A 21,843-nucleotide genomic window follows, 5' to 3' on the forward strand; every position below is an offset into this window, starting at 1 on the left:
CCTCTCTACTAAGCTACAAGAAAAGCATCCTATGCTTTGACTGTGATTGGAACTTTGCAAGCTACTAGACATGCTTTTCACAAGCAATAAAATGAAGCTGTCAGCCATTGCAAATGGACCAAAATAGAGGTCACATGACTAAAACACCCCTGCACCAGGCAGTCTCTGATGTATTTTATTCCAGTTTCAATCTATTAATCAGAGGAGTTGGGAAAGCAATAATTTAATGTTGCAATAATCAATTCCATAACATATTAATAGAAGCTACAGTCAAACTTTGCCACACCACTGACTGCATTGGAACCTTGACAGGAGCCCTAGGGCCATGCCTAATTTGCATTAAATTTACATAAAATTATAAATCAAGAATACATGAACACAGCCCTAATGTTTGTTAGTGCTTAGATCTTTCCTGATAGATACATTGAAACTGATGGTGGTTGGACTTCACTTGCAATAAAATTGTGCAGCTGATCAGCTTTGTTCTCATTCTGCAATGATAAGGGAAGAAACCCAACAGAGCAATAGTTTGGGGGCATGTGAATGCCATTTAGGATTTTTATCCCATAAAACTATCACTCAGATATGCCCTTGGAAACACCAATCTAGAAGCAAGTTGTCCCCAATGACTTTGCAGATCATTGTCACTGGATTTGATCACCAGTAACTTGTCATTAAGTAGAGATACAAACCACATGGAAACCTGGGCTGCTGAAAAAATTAAAAAGTCCTCTGGAAAATTTTATTTTTCCAGAAGAATGTTGCTATCATAAAAGAAAGATAATTAGTGATGATCTCCAGGGTGAGGACAGATAAACCCAAACTTCCCTCAACTCAGCAAAGCATCTGGTACTTAATTGAGTGGAAAAGTGTACTTCATATAGCTCTAAGCATTCTGTGTGTTCTGGTATCCCTGATTTACCTTGTTCCATCAGCTGTGGCTTTTGCTGTGTGTTTTCACACTCAGTGCTGGGTGAAAACATTTTCACCAATGGTACTGGCTCACAGTAACAGGAGTATACCCTCTATATTGTTTTTGGTCCTCTCATTTTAAGACTCTTTCTAGACAGAAAATTGATGCTTAAGAGCAATAGTATATTTGAAAATATTTCTTTTCATAAAGGACTCTGCAAATATTTTGTACATTATTACTCTGCAAATCCCACCTCTTTCTTACTACTCTTGTATCCCACACTTTCCTTACCTTGTACGATCAAGTAAACTTGGGAAGTCTTGGGCTCATGCTGTGTCTGAACTGAGCAAGTGTAGGAACCCTCATCATAGACATCCACCTTCTGGATTCGGAGGCTGTATTCCAGAGAATGGCGTTTCTCCAGCTCAACCCGTGGGTCCAGAGACCACTTGTCATGTCCAGCAAAAATGATGCCAGAACGGTTCAACCAGGCCACCTTTGAGTTCTTGTCTTCTACAACGCACCTGACAGAGCAGAGTAACAATATTAGTGCCTTAACAACAACTATTTCTGCATTTCTTCTCTAGGCGTTCAGACTCAACAAGTCCAAACAAGAAAAATAATTATATGTAGAACGAATTATTGCCATGCCATTTCTTGGAGTCCTTAGAATTTTCACTATTTCTTTTAAGATCTAATTACCATCCAGTGGATGGATGTCATTATATTAGACTCAGTTCAGCAATAAACAATGAGAGTATGAGTAATGAAGGCAAACTTGAATTAGTATTGACTTCCCACTGGATTATCTTCTTCTTGTTTAGGAAAAGGTCATTCACACAGAACTCCATCTGTTTATGTAATTTTGAGAATTATACAATGGATATCGTGGCACTTTTACTCCATCTTGAACTGTTCACTCTTTATAAAGTATCTCCTATAGTAATTCTGTAATGATAGACTAGTTATACTCCATCATTATAGGAATTAGAGTAGACTTCTGAGTTTACTTTTAATCTTTACAAGTTTGGAATGCTCACTTCTAGGAGTGAAAATTGTGTGAGCAGATCCATAAGGGGATAGGTGTTATGACAAGGAAATCAAAGCAAACATCATGTAGCATAAGTTTGGTTACAGCTGCTGAAGGCATAAGCTTGTCTGGTGGCAAGTTAGGCTGCTACCAGCATTTCTTGTTACACTGAATGCACGCAATCTTTAACAAAGATGAAGAAACCAATTTTGTAGTTCACAGACCAATAGATTTAAAAAGGTAAAGAAATAATGCTTATTTGAATTGCTGCTTAAACGTAAAAGGGTCTCTTTCTGAAATTTGAAAGAAAGAGGCAAAGAACATGCATTACTGAAAGAGGGGTAAATACTTTTTAGTGAGTAGGGTTTTCTCCTTCAGTTCCATCAAGAGTCTTGCAATGGAAAAATCTAGCAGAAAACAAACACAAAAAACCTTCTGTCTGCATCCCTGTGGCAAGATTTATGTCTACCCCATAGGGAGATGTCCCAAACCCTGTTCACAGCTGCAAAGCCAGCTGCTCACACTCTGGGGCAGAAGGGAATGAACAGAAAGATCCATGAACACCACAGCAGGCCAATTAAGACACCCTGTTCCCCTGTATTTTCTAAACCAAGTAAAATCCAGCTTTTCTCTTGGGTCAAAACAACTAAACATAGACAGAAAATTGATGCATAACCCATAGGCTGTCCACATAGGAATGTAGAGGCCAACTGTGTCTCTTATATGAAAAAGAAAAGCTAAGTATTTTTAAATACCTCATCTATGGAATAATACAAAGACCTCCTTATCTTATTAATTTTAAGTGAATTGTATATTTCTTTTAGAGGGAGAATTTTTTTTTTTTTTTTGAGACGGGTTCTTGTTCAGTCACCAAGGCTGGAGTACAGTGGCCTGATCATAGCTTACTGCAGCCTTGAACTACTGGGCTCAAGCAATCCTCATGCTTCAGCCTCCTAAGTAGCTAGGATTATAGGTGTATGCCACCAGGACTAGCTAATTTGAAAACAAATTTTTTAGAGATGGGGTCTTGCTGTGTTGTCCAGGCTAGCCTCAAGTGATCTTCTCAACTTGGCCTCCTTAAGCACTGGGATTGAACCACCATGCTTGAGTAAGAATTTGACGTAATAAGTTGGGTGCCAAGATACACAGGTCTTACTTTTCTTCTTTACCTATTTGTTTTCATAAACATAACTAGATTTAGGTATCATTTGGTATCTCCATTTCCCAGTATGTGCTTCTCTGCCATGCAGATATTATTGAGTGTAAATTATGTGTTTAATAATTTGGAGGCCTTTTATCATGAGCACCAAGCTAACTTCATGAATGCTTTCTACTTCATTCCAGACTCAGTTTTTCTTTTTCTTTTCTCCTCTCTTATGGCATCATTTCTCTGTCCATGGTGATGCTTGCAGCACCTCTGAATTTAAAGTCATTGATGAATTAATTAATAGGCTGTTTGCTCTCTTTCTCTAGGCCATTAATGAAATTGCCAAATGTAGATTTACCATATTTTTTCTATTCTAATAAGAAGGATAGAAATTTACCCATGTAAATGTGTTTTAAATCTTCTATCGTTTATCCCTGTGCATGTTTCTCATCTGCACAGCTTAACACAAGAACGGCCAGATTTGCTACATTATAGATGTATCCTGAATGCCTCTTAGCCCCAAATATGGCTCCAATCTGTCCACTTTGAAATTAAAAAAAATACTATATAATATAGTTTACATAAATATGGCCTGTGAATCAAATAAAAACAGCAATTTTTTACCTTACTCATTTGGATACCACCAATAACTAATCCGGGATAAAATAGGTACTTAATAAATGCCTGTCTTGTGAACTAACTGGGTCACACATGCAGATACAGGACATTTGATAACCTATATTTCACGTCCCCATCCCAAGTCCTATAGAATCCACAAATAAATTGGACAGATTTCCTTAACAACATAAGGTAAAGTTTCTAAGTTGGGACTTTATGGTCCTTTGACATTTTAGCAATTTTCATTTATGGAAAAGTTAAAATCATACAGATCATTATTCCATATTATTCTTTGAGGGTTTTCAGATCTTTCTTATAAAGAAGTAATTGACTATTTCAGCAAAATTGACAGAGGCATAAAAGTTCATCTACGAAACAATGTATTATGTGTAAATTTTGTTATGACAGTTTACATGGCACCTTATTTTTACTTTGAGTTTTATCCATATTTATTTTTAAAATTCATCTTTTACTGACAAACAAGTGTATAGTATATTAAAATACATATATACTTTTTAGTAACTCAGATGGTTAGCCAAACTTCAAGCACCAGAACACAATATAGTATAGTATTTTTAAAAATGAAACCACTTCTCCAGATCTTTCGGGGTTCCTTTTTATGTACTCAATAGTTGCAAAATAAATATATTAGCTCTATAAACTAGAAAATAATCCTTCTACAATGTGACTAAAACTTTCTTAATAAAAAGTGGGTAAAGGAATAATGCAATTTCAAAACTAAATATTTTATTTATTTAAAAATGTTAATTTAAGGTGGCAACTAGTTTTAATCATAAAAAAGTACACACAACAAAGATGGTAGGACCAGGCATGGTGGCTCATGTCTGTAATCCCAACTCTTTGGGAGACTGGAGGCAGGAGGATCACTTGAACTCAGGGGTTCAAGGCTGGAGTGAGCTATGATCACATCACTGCACGCCAGCCTGGGCAACAGAGTGAGACCTTGCCTCTAAAAAAAAAAAAGAAAAATAGAAAGAAAAGAAAAGATAGTAAACCAAAATCAGTAATTTCAATTTGTGGAGCTCCATCTATGTTTATTAAGAGAGAATAACTAGTCATACAGTGTACTGACAGACCACCCAGTTACACTGAAATAAGAAACGCTGATATAAATATAGACCCAGGTTTCCAGAATTCACTGACTCACCAATAAGCATCATGGGCTTGCATCTCTGATTATGTTGGCTCAACTGTTGGTTAAGCAGGCCTGTGGAGTAAATGAGAATTCTCGGGCCATGCCATTATAATGTGATAATAATGAATTATCACCTACCTAGAATGTTGCTGCAATTTAGTTCTAAACTTTACACCTAATGATTTTATCTCCAAAATCAACCTGTGCTAAAGCAAGAAAAATGTGAAGAGATGGATTTCAAAAACCTGTTAAGTGTTATTTGTTGTTTTAATAGACTGTTGCTTGAGAAACACATGATGTCGCAAATAATTCCCAGGTTTAGAAAGAACTGGACCCTAATAACAGTGGGTGTTAGTGCCACGAGGAGAGGATCAGAGAACGTCCTTCCACTTTGGGTGGGTTTTATGGACGGCAGCTACATGGACATATGCTACAAAGTGCCACCTCTCCAGAAAATCTTCTCTCATTAGTGTAACCTTCTTAAAACTTTCTTTTTATGACCTTATCATATTCCACATTGCTTAGAGTTATTTGCATTCATCTTTTCTCATAAACTTATTGAGACAGTGACCTTCTTGTGATTCACTTCTGGAGCCCTCAATGAGCCTAGCATCATAAATATACCATGTGCGTACTAGATACATGCTGAAATGTTGAATAAACAAACTGAATTTAATTTACCAAATTATATTAGGTCAATTATAAAATATTCATTAATTGTCTAATAGGTACAGTAAAGATGGATAACTTTTAACATTTCTTAAGAAATAATTAAAGTTATCAGATATAAAGGGAAATTCAAAGAGAATTATTGAGTGTGGTATTAAAATGAAAGCAAAGGAGAGAAAAAATGTGTTCCTGTGTCCACTATGAAGAAAGATTATCTCTAGGAACTAATGATCTATATTGCATGTGAAAAACTGAAAAATAAATATAACTTACTAAATAAGTGCTTAGTAGGTTGCTCATGTTAACCATGAACCCTCGAATCAGATGGAATACCTACCTCAACTATAAACCTATGATTTTTTAAAAATCATCTTTAGAAAAAATAGGAAAGGCAAGCACACAAATTTTTATGTTCCCTGTTCTGTATATTTGATTCCATAAAACAGTCACAAAAAATCAATGCAGCCATACAAATCTTAAGCATTGAATTTCTTCAAACACTTTATACCAAGTCTATTATGCGGACTTATACAAACAGGTACATTGACAATTCTAGTAACATTCCACAAGGGTGGGGGTTATGCTTCTAAAATAATGAATATAATTGGAGGTAGAAAAGAAATGCTAAATTCAGTTTGTACCATTAGATTACTTAATAGTGTATTTACTGACAAGATATCCATGATGTAATTGATGCATATCTACCAGATATTAAACCTGTCCAGTTGCTGACACATTTCATATTTAACAACCGTAAGTGGCTGCTAAAAAACATACCAACTTAGCATTCAAATTTATCCAGACTTAGCCTACATAAATTTCCTTCGTTTCTCAAGGGTATAATCTGGTATTTATTCACTGATAACAAATAAATATATTTTATGTAATCTCTCACCAGTTATATATACTCATATTTTTACATTGCAGAGTCTGGGAGCAGAGTAACTGGATGGGTGAGAGAAATCTATTTGCTTCTTAAGAAAGAACAGTCAGATAAGAAGTTCCAAAGTGAAGGCAATTTGTGCCCCTAGATGATATTGGCAGTATCTGGAAACATTTTTTGGTCGTTAGAACTAGGGAGGAGGTGTTGCTACTGGTTTCTAGTACTTAGAGGCCAGGGGTGTTGCTAAACATCGTATAAGGCCTTAGACAGCCTCCATCACAAAGATGTATCTTATCAAAAACGTTGACAGGATCGAGGTTGAAATACCCAGAATTAGACCTCTCTCTCTTGGTTTACATATCCAGAAGCATAGAGCAAATATCTAAAGTGCAATAGTGTTTTTTCATAGAGTTATGCTTCTGAATTTACACTGCTAGCCTTTGCTGTAACTAAAAGCTTCAGCTCCTTAGCTTCCTTGCTCCCAACTTTAGTTCTTTTCACACTTGACCTCTGGCTGGATCCCTGTCTGCTCTCTTGGCATCATTCTCTTGCTCTTGTGCATGTCTGTTCTCCTCATCTTTAATTGTCTTTTACTTAATTGTCACCAGCAAAGTTCATGACAAAGGCACAATAATGAGGCCTTGTGAGGCTCTGGTTATAAGTTAATAGTTAATGTCTGTAAGTTAGTAGTTAATCATGCCCCTATTGTTGTTTCATTTTAGTTTCATAATTATAAAATGATATAATCATTTTATAATAACCAGGATAAGTAAAGGAGAATCAGTGGGAGAAACATGGATTTTTTTAAAAAATTAACTTTTGTTCATCTGAAAATGTTTTGACCTTTATTATTTTTCACATTTGTGAATCTCTCACTTTTGTAAGATATGGAAAGATTCAAGATGTGGATGGGAAGGATGTCTTCAAGAATGTTATTTTGATGCTATTTGCTTTGTAACTTCAATCCTACAAATAAAACCCTTAGTGAATCAGCAAAACTATCATAGAATCATTTCACTCTAGAAGGAGAGATAATTGGTCTGGGAAGTGATGCTATATATTCCCAGCATTAAAATGTGGAATCAGAAAAATTCTAAGCAGAGAATGGAATAAAGTATGAAAATATCCCAGATTCTCCTGAGTCAGAAGTCCTTAGTCTGGTTTTATAACATTATTTTAAGTATAATGAATTCCAACAACTATGCAAACACATCAGAAAAAATAAATACCAAGTTAGTTAAAAACCAAATTTAAGGAATTTTAAGTCATCAATCATTTTGGATCATCTTTGCTTCATTAGCATTTTCTAAGATTAGACTCAATTAGAAATAAAAAAAGAACTGTGGGAATTCACTGCTAACACTCAGGAGCCCTGTTAGCCTTTACTGCAACTAAAAGCTTCAGTTCCTTAGCTTCCTTGCTCCCAGCTTTAGTTCTTTTCACACTTGACCTCTGGCTGGATCCCTGTCTTCTCTCTTGGAATCGTTCTCTTGCTCTTGTGCATGTCTGTTCTCCTCATCTTCATCCCCTTGACCCAGACCCTAATCTTAGTTTGGTAATGGTTGACTTCTCTAGATTCACACCAAATTGTAGACCAGTTAACACTATGACAGCATCTACATGATCAGATCATCTACCCTCACTCTTGCTTCTTTGTGGATATTCATGTGCAAATGGCTGCAGGTACATGTGTGCATGCACACACAGAAGTAGTAATGGATGTTCAGGGGAGAGTACGAACACCAAGGTAGTAGAACACAGAGGTGGTAAACCCACAGGAACTAGATTCATGTAAATATATTACTAGCCACAATGATTCCAAAATCTGTATATTGCTGATGGCATGCTAGTATAAAAAACGGTTTAGCCCCTGAAGAGGCTGATTTTAGTTCCAGCCTTGCAGCTTATTTACTATTGGAACACAGATAAGTAATTCAACTTTTGTGTATCTTAGTTTATTCATAAGTAAAATGGGGCTAACAATACCTGTTCAATCTCTTAGAACTATTCTCAGGATAGTTCTTTAAATCAAATGAGGTGAGGTACACAGAAACATTTCATAAAACACAAAGCCATATATATGCCTATATTCATGGTCTCTCATTGTAAAGGACACTAGATTAAAAGAAAACGTCATATAAGAGAGGAAACTAAGGGAAAAACATTGATTTCTCTGAGTCACATTAAAAAATGAATTTCTTTATATTTTGGAGTGTGATGACACCCACTAAATATATATATTATTACCCAGGCTCTCAGATCAACCATGTGTTTCTCTAAATTCTCAACTTTTATTAGTTATTCACATGTGCTCTACTGGGAAAGCACCCTTTCTGTGATGAGGCTACCACTTATTACAATGATCATCATCTGAAGGTGCAGAAAGCTCACCGTGGGAAATGGCAAAACCCAGATAGGCTGTGCCATGCCTGGAGCAATTAAAAGGCCTCCACAGACATGCTTTTTGTCTCTTATTATCACTAAGGAACACCTTGTCCAGTCATATGTGCATTGTTATATATGATACATGCATGACTACATTTCAGAATCATCTTTTTGAGGAAGCATAGATTCGTATCCATGCAGATGGTAGAGGTTAAGAGAAGGGTGGATGGAAAAGGAACAGGACCACCCAACTAAGCCTTGAGTGTGTCTCAACAAACTGTCTCTTCTAGGAGCATCTATATTCCTATTGTTGTCACATCAACTGTGCCACGTCTACATTCACATAGAAGAAACAAATGGGAAACTATAGGACATAAATTCTAAAAAGAGATAAATATTGAGACTGAGACCAGGAGAGAACTGATTTCTATCCCACTCACAGGTGGAGTTAGAATCAGTCCCAGGAACATTTGTAAGTGGTTGGAAACAGCTCTTCTAGGATCTTTCCAAGAGTTTGAATCACGTCAGAAAATAAATCATTCTCTTCTTAATCACACCACAACTCAAAATTCTTCCTTATTTTGTCAGTGGTAAAGTGGAAAAGTTATGGGTTCAGTAGTTGAGTAGCTTTAAGCAAGTTACTTAGCAAAGAAAGGCAGCGTGGTGGGGTGGTGATGGGTTCAGGCTGCAAAGCCAATTTTCTGCTCTAAATTCTAGCTTCATCACATACTTGCTCTGTGGTTTTGGGACATTTGTTTATCCTCTCTGTGCCTATGTTTCCTAAGCTATAAAACAAAGATGATAATATCTACCTTGTTTGGCACTACTAATGTTTAAAAGGATTTTTAAAAAACATATAGAGCAGTGCCTGGACCTAATGTGTCCAATATTTTCAAAAAGCTTCAGGGTTTTTCTTGTGCAACACAGGAGTATAGCTACTTCCTCAGATGGTTGTGATTATTAAACAGGATATATTTAGAGTACACAGTGAGCTCTGAACGACCCTGATACATTGTTGTTTCCATATCTTCCAAAATCCAAATCTTGATCATTCATTCTGTAGAAACCCCATTTTTGGGTTAAATCTAGCAACTCCCAGATATTGTGGCTCAATCCAATCCTTGCTTATTAATAAGCATTTTCAGGGAAACCCCCTTTTAGGGGTTTGGGCTCTTTTGCATCTGATAGCCCCTTGGTCCCCTCTGGTAAGGAATCAGCCTCTTTTCACCCACAGAATTTAAATCAAAAGCAGGATGTTGCAGCATGGTTATAGTGCAATGGTATAAATTGAGGCTCTAATGCCATTTCTGGAACACTTTTAAAAGATTTTTGGGATACCTGTGCATAGGCAGCTCAAGCCTTAATAATCTCACCTCTTTCAACCAGATCCACTTAGTTCCATAAAAGGCAGAATTCATACATGGCTCTCTCTCCAGGATAGCTGAAATAGAGGCCCATGCTGTGCTTTGTAATCCCCTGAGATCTTCTGGCTGAATTGGGGTTCCTCCTGAATTGGATGAAGAATACCCTATGCTTTGAGGACTCTCAGGTGAAAGAACAAGGCCTGTTCTGCCTCCTCAGTGAGTGAGTGAATGGCAATTATATGCTCACTAAAGTAGCAAGAATCTATAACTTTTTCCTCTCTTTTGAACTACAAATTCTCCTCTTTCCTCCCTATAAGAGAGAAGATGAGAAACAACTTCAAATCTTGCTTTTGTTTTGATTTTCCCTATGAGTCTTTGTTCTCTGTGAAAAAATCCCTCCTCGTTTAGAAACAGAAAAAACTGCCTTTGATTGTACCTTTGAAAGAGTAAAATTCGTTTTGGAATGCTGGCTCAGATTTGTAGTTAAAAACCTCACTCACTATGAAATTAAAAACAATTCCACAGCTATTTGAAGAAAATCGTGTTACCTCTGCATCATTGCAAAGTAAATACCAAAAAGCATGCTAAGTTCTAGAACAAAAAAAGTGGTCTTTTCCATATAGGATTTATTCTTTATCTCTTTCCAGCAGTAAGGAGAAATAAAAGCACTTACAATAAACCACAATGCACTTAGGATGAGCATTCTGATGTATGAGGCATGGCTGTTAAGTCAGGAGACTGTTTTCCACAAGGCTCACTTGAAAACCCAGCCCCTTACTGTATAGTCTTGTCATATATACCATCATGTAAATGTTATCATTGGGGCAGAACCATATTATAATATGACTCATCATTATATTACATGCATTTAGATATAATTCAGATGAAATTATGCCCTCTAAGACATGATAATTAATAGATACAGGATGTATGCTATAATGAAGTTAGCACATAATAAATATGTAAGTACATAAGTAAATAATGAGACTGTTTATCAGGGCTACCATTAGAAAATGGCTCTTCTGTCTGGTTTGTCTTCCCTGGTAGAGGTAGAGGTAAAAGAGACAAAGATAAAGGCAGATGCATGTGAAGAGCAAAAGAAGTCTTTTTTTTTTTTTTTTTTTACATATAGTTTTGTTTTTGTTGCCCATGCTTAAGTGTGCAATGGCGTGATCTCAGCCCACTGCAAACTCTGCCTCCCAGGTTCAAGCGATTCTCCTTCCTCAGCCTCCCAAGTAGCTGAGATTTCAGTTATGCACCACCACACCTGGCTAATTTTGTACTTTTAGGTGAGATGGGGTTTCATTATGTTGGTCAGGCTGGTCTTGAACTCATGACCTCAGGTGATCCACCCACCTTCGCCTCCCAAAGTGTTGGGATTACAGGCATGAGCCACCACATCTGGCCAGAAGTCTTTATTTTCAAAATGTATTTTGTGGGCCAGGCTCCATGGCTCACACCTGTTATCTTAGCACTTTGGGAGGCCAAGGCAGGTGGATCATCTGAGGTCAGGAATTTAAGATCAGCCTGGCCAACGTGGTGAAACTCTGTCTATACTAAAAATACAAAAATTAGCTGGGCGTGGTGGTGCACACCTGTAATACCAGCTACTCAGGAGGCTGAGGCAGGAGAACTGAGAATCACTTGACCCGGGAGGCGGAGGTTGCAGTGAGCTGAGATCGCGCCACTGTACTCCAACCTGGGTGACGAGCAAAACTCTGTCTCAAAAACAAACAAACAAACAAACAAACAAAAAAAAACAAAATGTATTTTGTCGAAACAAATGTGAAATGGGACTCCAGTAGCTGCAAACTGTAGGAGATATAATCAAACAGATCTATCACAGGCAAAGGAAATGTAGTGGTCTCCTTCCCCAGATGACAGGAAGCCACTAGATCATTGATGGATGCGTATAAATTACAAAGACACTTCTCACATGGAGAATTATAATCATAAGGATTTTTGTGGCTTCCGTGTTTGCTTTTCCATCACACACTTTCCTCCGCTTCACCTCCTATTTTTTCTATTTCCAAAATTATTTGTTTTCTTCAGCATTGTCTTCCAAAGGACAATGGTGTAAGGAGGACTCATCTTTGTGTGACAACCAATGTGTGTGTGTGTTTTTCTTCTCTCTCTCCCCAGATAAGTTTTTTTTTCCCTCCCTTTTGCTGGAGGCCTGTTTCTTTTGAACAGATCAACATCAGGTTGTAAATGGGAGTTGGAGCTGGAAGATCAAAAAGAGCTTTAGAAGAATGGGAATAAAAGCAAGAGCTGATGAGTTTGAAATGAAAGCCCATGTGGGAGAGCTCTTCTAATAAACTCAGCCTACTGAAACTTAGAAAGCTGAGAATGATTGCAACTACAGTCTCCAACCTACATAAAGCATTAATGGTAGTAAGGTGATGGAGGTGAAGGGGGTAACTGGTATCTGGTTTTGGGAGAGAGAAGAAGTCAAAGGCCATCACCCCCTTGTACTACTGCATTCAACATATAAGTTCTTTTGAAATTTCACACCAGTCTGAATTAAAGAGACAGCTTAGATGCTTCAGGATGAAGGTCACACTTTGAATTCTAAGAAGAACCCTATGATTCAAAAGTACCATCTCTTTAGCCTCAGAGGAGTTGTATACCACCTTCTCACCCGCTCTGTCCCTGGACTAGTATGGCTTTGAAATTATGTTAAAGAAGAGGCATTTTCCCTCACAATGACTCCCAAAATATGACTATTAAGTGAAAGGATAGGTATTGGTAGGGAAAGAGCTGAATCAAATGGATATTAATGAAGTGTTGTTTTGAAATTGTTCCTTTATTTTTCCTGGGTTAATTATTGCCTTTTACAGTCAAGACCTCTTGACATGGCACCAGAAATTTTGTTGAAATCTTAATATTCTGCAGAAACCTGACCTGACTACCAGCAGGAATTATATTGAGTAATTAATACGTCCAATCTCCGTAAGGATGAGTCACCTTTGTCTGGCTCTATCACGACCACTCTTAGAATGATGGTGATGGTCCACTGGTTGTCACATCCAATGAACTTACCTGAAGTATTTGTCCTATGTAACCTCTTCAAAGCTTTTAGCACCAGTTACCACCCAGTCTTCATTTTCTTGTTTCTCTTCCTCTCACAATTTCTCAGTTTCCATAATTGTCTCCTCTTTCTCCATGCACATTTTTATATATTGTTTTTCTCCAGGATTGTACTTTTCTTTTCTCCTGACCTCACAGAGCACTCCTAATACAGTTTTGGCTTGAATTACACTTAATATGATTGAAATCTAAAACAGCATACTCAGCTGCTCCATGTAGATGTTTGAAGGTACCTCAAATTCAACATGTCCTGAGCTGAAATTCATCATCTTCCACTTTACTCTGGTTCTTCTTCTAAATTCTGTTAGCAGTTCGTGGAACTGTAATTCATCTATAAATTTAAGCTAGTCTCCGCAGAATTTTTTTTTGGCGGGGGTGGGTTTAGGGTACACCAAACCCTAAACTCTGTTGCTTGGGCTGGAGTGCAATGGCATGATCTTGGCTCACTGCAACCTCTCTGCCTCCCAGGTTCAAATGATTCTCCCACCTCAGCCTCTGAAATAGCTGGGATTACAGGTGCATGCCACCATGCCTGGCTAATATTTGTATTTTTAGTAGAGACGGGGTTTCACCATGTTGGCCAGGCTGGTCTTGAACTCCTGACCCAAAGTGATCTGCATGCCTCGGCCTCACAAAGTGCTGGGATTACAGACATGAGCCACTACGCCTGCCTGAGTTATTCTTATTTCCTTATTTATCTCCATGTCTCGTATGTAGTCACATTTTACATTTTTTACTAATATTTCTAATTATTAAAAAAAAATTTAGCACATACCACCTTTGGGATTTTCATAAATTGACCTCTACTCTCCATCATCACTTCCATTGCCATTGTTCAGGGCCTTGTCATTTGTTACCAGCATCACTACATAGACTTCCAAATGGTGTTTTGGTCTGCAGTGCTGTTTCCCTTTAACCACAGCTATTCCATCTGTCTTTCATAGTGACAGGAATGTACATACATAAAGTTGATCATGTACTCATTTAAATGCGTGTGGTCTTTTTACATGTACAAATCCAAATAGATTAGTAAAACATCAATTCATTTAACCTAGCTTTCCAGTCTGATCTCTTGACATTATATTCTTTTTGCTTTGAGTTTTCTGCTTTATTCAGACTTCAATCTCGCTCTTTCTACTCTGGTTTTTCCTTTTTATCTAAAATGTCTTGTTTGGCAAGCTCCTGCTTACTATACAAAATCTCTCTCAGATGCGCCCTTCTCTGTGATTCATTCTCTCCAGTTTCCCTAGTTGATTCTCAGCTTATGCTAGCATTTCAAGTCTTTGTTTTCCTGCCTTTCATCACTATTTTAAGAGTGGGCCAAAACCGTGTCTTCTCAACTTTCACATCTCTATTGCCTGTCAAAGTGCCTTACACAAAAAGTTTCCGGATAATTACTGAATGGATGAATGAATATACGAGAGTCTTTTGCCTCTCATCTCACATTCATAAGAATGTCCCCACTCTGATACATCTTGAAAGTCAAAGAGCCGGGCGCGGTGGCTCAAGCCTGTAATCCCAGCACTTTGGGAGGCCGAGGTGGGTGGATCACGAGGTCAAGAGATCGAGACCATCCTGGTCAACATTGTGAAACCCCGTCTCTACTAATACAAAAAAATTAGCTGGGCATGGTGGCGCGTGCCTGTAATCCCAGCTACTCAGGAAGCTGAGGCAGGAGAATTGCCTGAACCCAGGAGGCGGAGGTTGCGGTGAGCCGAGATCGCGCCATTGCACTCCAGCCTGGGTAACAAGAGCGAAACTCCGTCTCAAAAAAAAGAAAGTGAAAGAAACTTACTATTCCAAGTGGTTTTGGAAGTGGAGAAGTTGTGACAGGACAAGAAATGTTTTCTTACCTAAACCAGGTATCTTATTTCCTAATATTTGCTCCTATCATTTTCTCTACTTCTCTAGGTATAGAAAAATGATGATATGATACATCTATGTTATACTATAATAGATATGTGAAAGTAAATTTTTTGCTACTCTTAAAATTTTTTTAATTGACATGTAATCATTGTGCAAATTCATTACATGTGATGTTTCAATCCATATAATGTATAGTACTCAGATCAGAGCAACTAACATATCCATCATCTGAAAACATTTGTCATTTCTTTGTGGTGAGAAGATTCAATAACCTTTTAGCTCTTTGAAATGATACATTATTGTTAACTCTAGTCATCCTACAGTGGTATAGAATGTGCTAGAACTTATTCCCCTTATCTAACCATAATTTTGTGTTCTTTAACAAATCTCTTCTTATCATCTAAACAGTAAATTAAAAATAAATATATGCAGGGGAAACTTCATGACTCAAATAAGTTCCAAAAATATGCTTAAAAGTGAAAACAACTGATTCCTAATATATCAGTGCCCCTTCTCTATTTGGTAGCCTTAAATATGAACTTCTATATTATCTTCTGTTAGTGTCTCTTGCCTTAGAGGCTTATACTTAAGGATCCCAAAAAACATTTTTTAATCCACACTCAGATGTCACACTGAGGACTAACCACCTATGAGTTTATAGAGGGCTTGTGATTATATCATAATCAGTTTTCTCACTGATCTATTGAAGCAGGTTAATTTGGTCTCACAGAACTTTAAAATTTTTTCTTTCTCAATTTCACTGTGAAATTAGCAATTATTTTTTCCTTTAAGGTAATAATATGATCAAGAAGAAAAATAGGAGAGCTGATAAAGAGATACATAGAGTGGAATTTTCTCCACTGATCCTTTGTCTGGGAGGCAACTAAAATTTAGGTAGTCCAGATTCTTTCAGTCAACAGAGGCACTGTAGTTATTTAGATAAAACTATATTTCATTCCTTAATTTTGGTAAATATTGTCCTACACTTATTTTCTTGAATTATTATAAAACACAATCTCAGAATTCTGTATATCATGTCTGAATCTGCAATCTGAAATAAGCAAAAGAAAAGATTTAGAATGAGATTAAGTTTATTTGTCAAACTGACTGGGCTAAGTGGTACTTAGACATTTGTTTAAACATTATTTCTGGATGTGTCTGTGAGGGTGTTTCTGGATGAGATTAACATTTGAATTGGTAGACTGAGAAAGCAGACTGAACTTCCCAAATGTGGGTGGGCCTCACCTAATCCATTGAAGGCTTGAATAGAATAAAAGGCTAAGTAAGAAAGAATTATCTCTCACTACCTGCCATCAACCTAGGACCTTAGTCTTCTGCCTTCACACTTGGACTTGAACTGAAATTACATTTGCACTATCACTCTCCTGAGTCTTCACTTTACTGACTGTAGATTTGGGGACTTCCCAGCTTCCATAATCATGCAAGTCATTTAAAAGTTTTATCTATCTACCTACCTACCTACTTACTTATCTATCTATCTATCTTCCATTGGTTTTGTTTCTCTGAAGAAATCAGACTAATACAGTAAGTTTTAACAAAATATTTTAAGTAAGCTGAGCTTAGCTCAATCAAATGAATAATAATACATTATTATCTTTTATACCTTGCTCTTTATCACACTCTAAGAAGATATTTCTTAAAGTCCTTATTTTCGTATCCTCAATTACAGCATTTTCCCCCAAAAAAAACTGTACCAAAGGAAATTACTACTCTAGCTCATCAACATATGTCCTTATATTTAAACTTCAAGAATATTGGTGTGTATAGATTTAGTCAGAGGTAGATTATCTAGTTTCTTTACTATATTAATTATATCCTGTCCTGGTACTAGAATATAATGATATAATAGAAAGTGGCTCACGCCTGTAATCCCAACACTTTGGGAGGCCCAGGTAGGTGGATCGCTTGAGGCCAGAGGTTTGAGATCAGCCTGGGCATCATGGCAAAACTCCGTCTCTACTAAAAATAGAAAAATTAGCCAGATATGGTGGCACGTGACTGTAGTCCCTGCTACTTGGAGACTGAGACATGAGAATCACTTGAACCTCGGAGGCAGAGGTTGCAGTGAGCCAAGATTATGCCACTGCACTCTAGCCTGGGCAACAGAATGAGACTCCTCAAAAAAAAAAAAAGTGTATATATCATAAATTTTTGTTCATGTGTTCTGTGTCACTTCCTCTCATCCTGTCTCTCTCTCTCTCTCTCTCTCTCTTTTTTTTTTTTTGCTATACTCTTTACTTTGAGGACATGAGTCAATGTAAGAAAATGGCATATTTATTTATCTTTCCCTTTTTGCTCTTAGGCAATATGAATCCCTTAATCTTTATAAACTTTCTTCAGTCTAAGTAAGACCTTATGCCATGTCACATGATGCTTCACATTAAATTTATACCTCTAATAGACTGTAAAATTGAGGAAGTCAGAGTCCCTAATTTATTTGTTCTAAGTATACCAGTGTAGTAATGACTTGAGTGCACAAAAATCCTACAGGTATTCAATAAAAATTCTCTAAAGATAATTTCAAAAATAAAAATTCTGACTGATCATTCTACCTCTGTATAACACCTGACTGAGGGTAACAAAATAGAAACTTTATGAAATCTGCCCTGAGAGGACAGAATCAGAGCACAAGTGGGCAAAGCATGTGTTGTTATATTAAGTAGAAAGCTTTCTCTAAGTGAGCCCAGTAGATTTCTTTCCCCATCACTGAGTTCTACACAGGGTCTCTGTGGCCCACACAGAACTCAGTGTGAACACTGGCCAGAGAGTCCAATCTCATAATTTCAAAACCTTTCTGGCAGTTTTCACTTACTGATTTGTCCTAATCACCAGCTCTTAACAGCAACAAAACGGTGAGAGTAACAGAAAGTGAGATCAAAAGATACATATTCAATGCAAAACAGCTCAGCCTGTTAGCCCCAAGCAATGAATAAGTGAAGAACACTCTCCATTGTGTAGTGGAGTGTTTCTGGGAGGCTAATGTTGTTAGACGCAAACATGCCCAAGGCAATGTTAAAAAAAAATTCAACAAGCCAACAAAGCAAAGGAGGTTTGCACTTCATATTCTTCCATGCAGCTCATCCAGGCTTTGTCTCTCAGGGAGAAATCTAATGTTACGATAAAGATAGATCTGAAGATATTAACAACCTTGCCCCAAATAGTAACTGACCCTTTCTATTATATCATTTTTGCCCAAATCATCCATTTTAAAACAACATAAAAGGTCAGATACTAGGGTTGCACAGGACAAAGATATTGTAGAAAATAATATGTTTCTAACAGTATGATCCTTTGCCAACCACTCACAAGTGAACTACTTCATGTCTCTCTAAAATTGGGAAATGCAATTTCTCTTATGTTACTTCATAATACTAACGCTGCTCACTCTACCTCTTTAGGAGTTGGTGCTCACGTGCGACCAAAAACTACACAAAAAGACCTTACAGACATTCCTTGTCTGTCAGATGAAAAGTTAATGATGATATATTACAAACCAGAATTTTTCCAGACTTATCACACACACTTTTACCTGTCATCCTCATAAAATATACAGCCACAGAAGGAGCATAGCAGTGGAAGAGAACTATTGCTTTGGGACTTTCATAGCAGCCACCAGTGTCAAATATAGGGCAGAAAATGTGCTTGACCATCAGCAAGCACTCTCCTAGAAAAGCCTGCTATATGCTAAAAGACTTTGCAAGTTTGACTGGGGTATAGGATAATTAGCATGATGAAAGCATTTATAGAACTCTTGGCTACAGAAGAGATACAGAAGAGATATTTTTTAGTTTTACTAGGAAAAAACAAACTGCCACAGCTGGTGATACACAGTCTGGGATAAAGAAACAAATACTGACAGTCAATTCTTTGAGACTGTTCCAGACACACAGTAGAAGCATGATATGAAAGGACTAACTGCCACACGGACCTCCCAGTTTCTCCTATGGGCTGCTGACTGCCAGATATGGTCACTGTCAATAGAAACAGTCTTGGAGTTAGCTAGAGGGCAGTTGGCTCTGGACTGCTGGACAGCCAAACAGACACTGTCAATGAGAAATGGTAACACAGGTAGTAAATGTCTGCCTTTGATCAATAGTAAGTTTTATTCCCTCTGATAGGTGCCTAACAGAAGGCATTTCCTGATACTCGTGGGTTCATAAATTTTCACTGAGACATGAGTTAATTCTTCATTTCCGTCAATGTCATTAGAGTGTTCAAAGGTTTATTTAGAATCACTTAATAAATGTTAATTTCAAGATGTCTTTATTTTTGAAGCTTAGATTTATCATACCCTATGCAAAAGTAGATATGGTATATCATCTTAGCAGTCTATTCTTTTCCTTTTCCTTTCTTCTCCCCCTTTTAACACTCATTTTTTTTGCCATAGGTTATGAAAAATTTGTTTAGTATAATATTGCACAGATTTGCAAGACTATGTTTCTTTTCTGTTTCATTAATTCTGCTAATTTATCAATTAATTTGGCTAATGACACTTATTCCCTTTTCACTGCTCTTCTGACAAAAGTTTTCTAATGAAAGAGATACATTAACTAGCTGTTTAAAAATGTTCTCAACAAGGTTAAGATGGTCCTTGTAATAGATGGTGGAATAAATCAAGGGGACCCTAGCCACAAGTTGGAGGTATGTGGAAGCCTCTGTGCTTCTACTAGCCTGCACTGAATTTTCAGAGGCAAAGGTAGGGAGACAACAGAAGGTTTAGATAACGTAGGACAGCTCCTTCTCCAGCATGTGAAAGACAATTACTCAATGGGATTTACCAGGACAGAAGTCATGTGTTCTTGATGAGGCCTGTCTTCTTGCAGGGGTAAGGCTTCCTAGCTGAATAACAAAACTGAAAGTTTCATTCTAACCTGGAATGCTAAATAGCTATAGCAGAGAAATTAGAGCCCTAAAAATGCTTTTGGTGTGGAAGTTTAAGATTAGTACAGGGATTCTCCTTAGAAATGTGTATCTTGGGAGTGCAACTAATTAAAACCAATCACACTTTTAATAATAAAGAGTACAATTATGTGCACCTTAATGAAAGGATGAGTATATATGATAGAGGGCGGGACGAGAGAGAACAGAATTCAGCCTGGCTACATAGTGTAACATAGCCAGCTAGTACATCCTTTTTCTAGAACTCAAAGGAAGGGTGTGGAGATCAGCAATGAGCTTGCAAATGACTCTGATAATAAAACTAATAAATGATCTATAAATTAGAATCACTTACAATCTGAAAAAGAATCATTCATTTAACAATTAGATGTTACAATCCCTACTCAGTCCTTCAGGATTTTAATAGATGGCTCTTTCTGTCCATGGCTCAGACACATCTCAAAGATTTTGGTAGCATTGGAACCAGCCTAGGAAGTGTGCAACCGCAAAGACTGGATCTGGTGGAATCCACAAGGCAGGTTTAGGATCTCCTGAGAACTACCAATAACTGACAAGGAAGTGGGGGAGCCAGTTTGGTATGAAAAGAAAACAATTAGGGGAACTAACTATGCTGTCTCTTCAGGGAAACTTCTCACGAATGCCCTGGTTAACCTTCCCCACAATACCTCTAGCTGCCATGAATTTACCCTTCACATTTTAAATTTGAATCTCAGTGCTATAGACATATCCCTGATAATTCTGTGGCTCTGACAGGAGACTGCAAAATATTCTCTTAAGTACTAATGAGTTCAAGCTTTTGGAATTCCAGTACTCCCTTTTGTTTTTGTAGTAGATTCAGACAGATGGAAAAAGACAGAAATATATCTACAGATAATAAGTAAGGGAAGCATAAGAGAAATATGAGGCAGAGAGAAGGATGCATATACAAACTCAGTGTGAGAAACAGTGAGAAGGAAGTGAAGAGAGAGTAAGAGAGTGGCTAAGGGCACCCACTAAAGGATCAGGTAAAAATTGATGACATGAAAAGCCAAAGAACATTCTCTAATAGACATTTAGAATTTTTTTAAAAGTAGAAGATATAGAAAAAAAGAATAAGGGCCGGGTGCGGTGGCTTACGCCTGTAATCCCAGCACTTTGGGAGGCCGAGACGGGTGGATCACGAGGTCAAGAGATCGAGACCATCCTGGTCAACATGGTGAAACCCTGTCTCTACTAAAAATACAAAAAATTAGCTGGGCATGGTGGCGCGTGCCTGTAATCCCAGCTACTCAGGAGGCTGAGGCAGGAAGAATTGCACTGAACCCAGGAGGCGGAGGTTGCGGTGAGCCGAGATCGCGCCATTGTACTCCAGCCTGGGTAACAAGAGCAAAACTCCGTTTCAAAAAAAAAAAGAATAAGAATGTTTGTATTTGGCAATGTTAAGTTATTCTCTCTCTTTACCTCAAGTCACACCCTACCTTCCATCCTCTGTAAAACAACAAACTTGAAGGGATCAGCAAATAATGTTCAGGAGAGAAGTTTAGAAATTTAGAAATAGTTTTGCCCTATATTTCATGATATTTGTTATACACTACTGCTGATACTGTCATTGCTACTGTTTTTATTATTAGTGATACTATTATATTTACTACTTACAAAAACAGAATGACAAAGAATGGATATGAGACTGCTTTTTTTCTGATAAGGGTGGATCAATAATTGCAAGCTACAAAGAGCAATGAGGAGGGTCTCGGGAATACTCACTTGGAGGATACAAACACTGATTGAAGCCTGATTTACTGAGTTGAACTTCTAAATGGGAG

General features: G+C 37.4%; 1 protein-coding gene and 1 long non-coding RNA gene across 3 annotated transcripts in view; one reads left to right on the top strand and one right to left on the bottom strand.

The window, feature by feature from the left end:
• The window catches only part of LSAMP (limbic system associated membrane protein), a 639,680-nt gene that overhangs the window by 292,222 nt on the left and 325,615 nt on the right, over positions 1–21,843 (bottom strand). For both annotated transcript variants that reach the window (XM_012463960.2, XM_012463961.2), the window contains exon 2: positions 1,205–1,437. In XM_012463960.2, coding sequence (XP_012319383.1) covers positions 1,205–1,437 — 233 coding nt within the window. The remainder of the gene's footprint in view (positions 1–1,204; positions 1,438–21,843) is intronic.
• The window catches only part of LOC105725042 (uncharacterized), a 340,977-nt gene that overhangs the window by 284,228 nt on the left and 34,906 nt on the right, over positions 1–21,843 (top strand). The window lies entirely within an intron of this gene.

Source organism: Aotus nancymaae, unplaced genomic scaffold (assembly GCF_030222135.1).
Source record: "Aotus nancymaae isolate 86718 unplaced genomic scaffold, 86718_ANA_hifiasm-v0.15.2.pri h1tg000011l, whole genome shotgun sequence".
Taxonomy (NCBI): Eukaryota; Metazoa; Chordata; class Mammalia; order Primates; family Aotidae; genus Aotus; species Aotus nancymaae.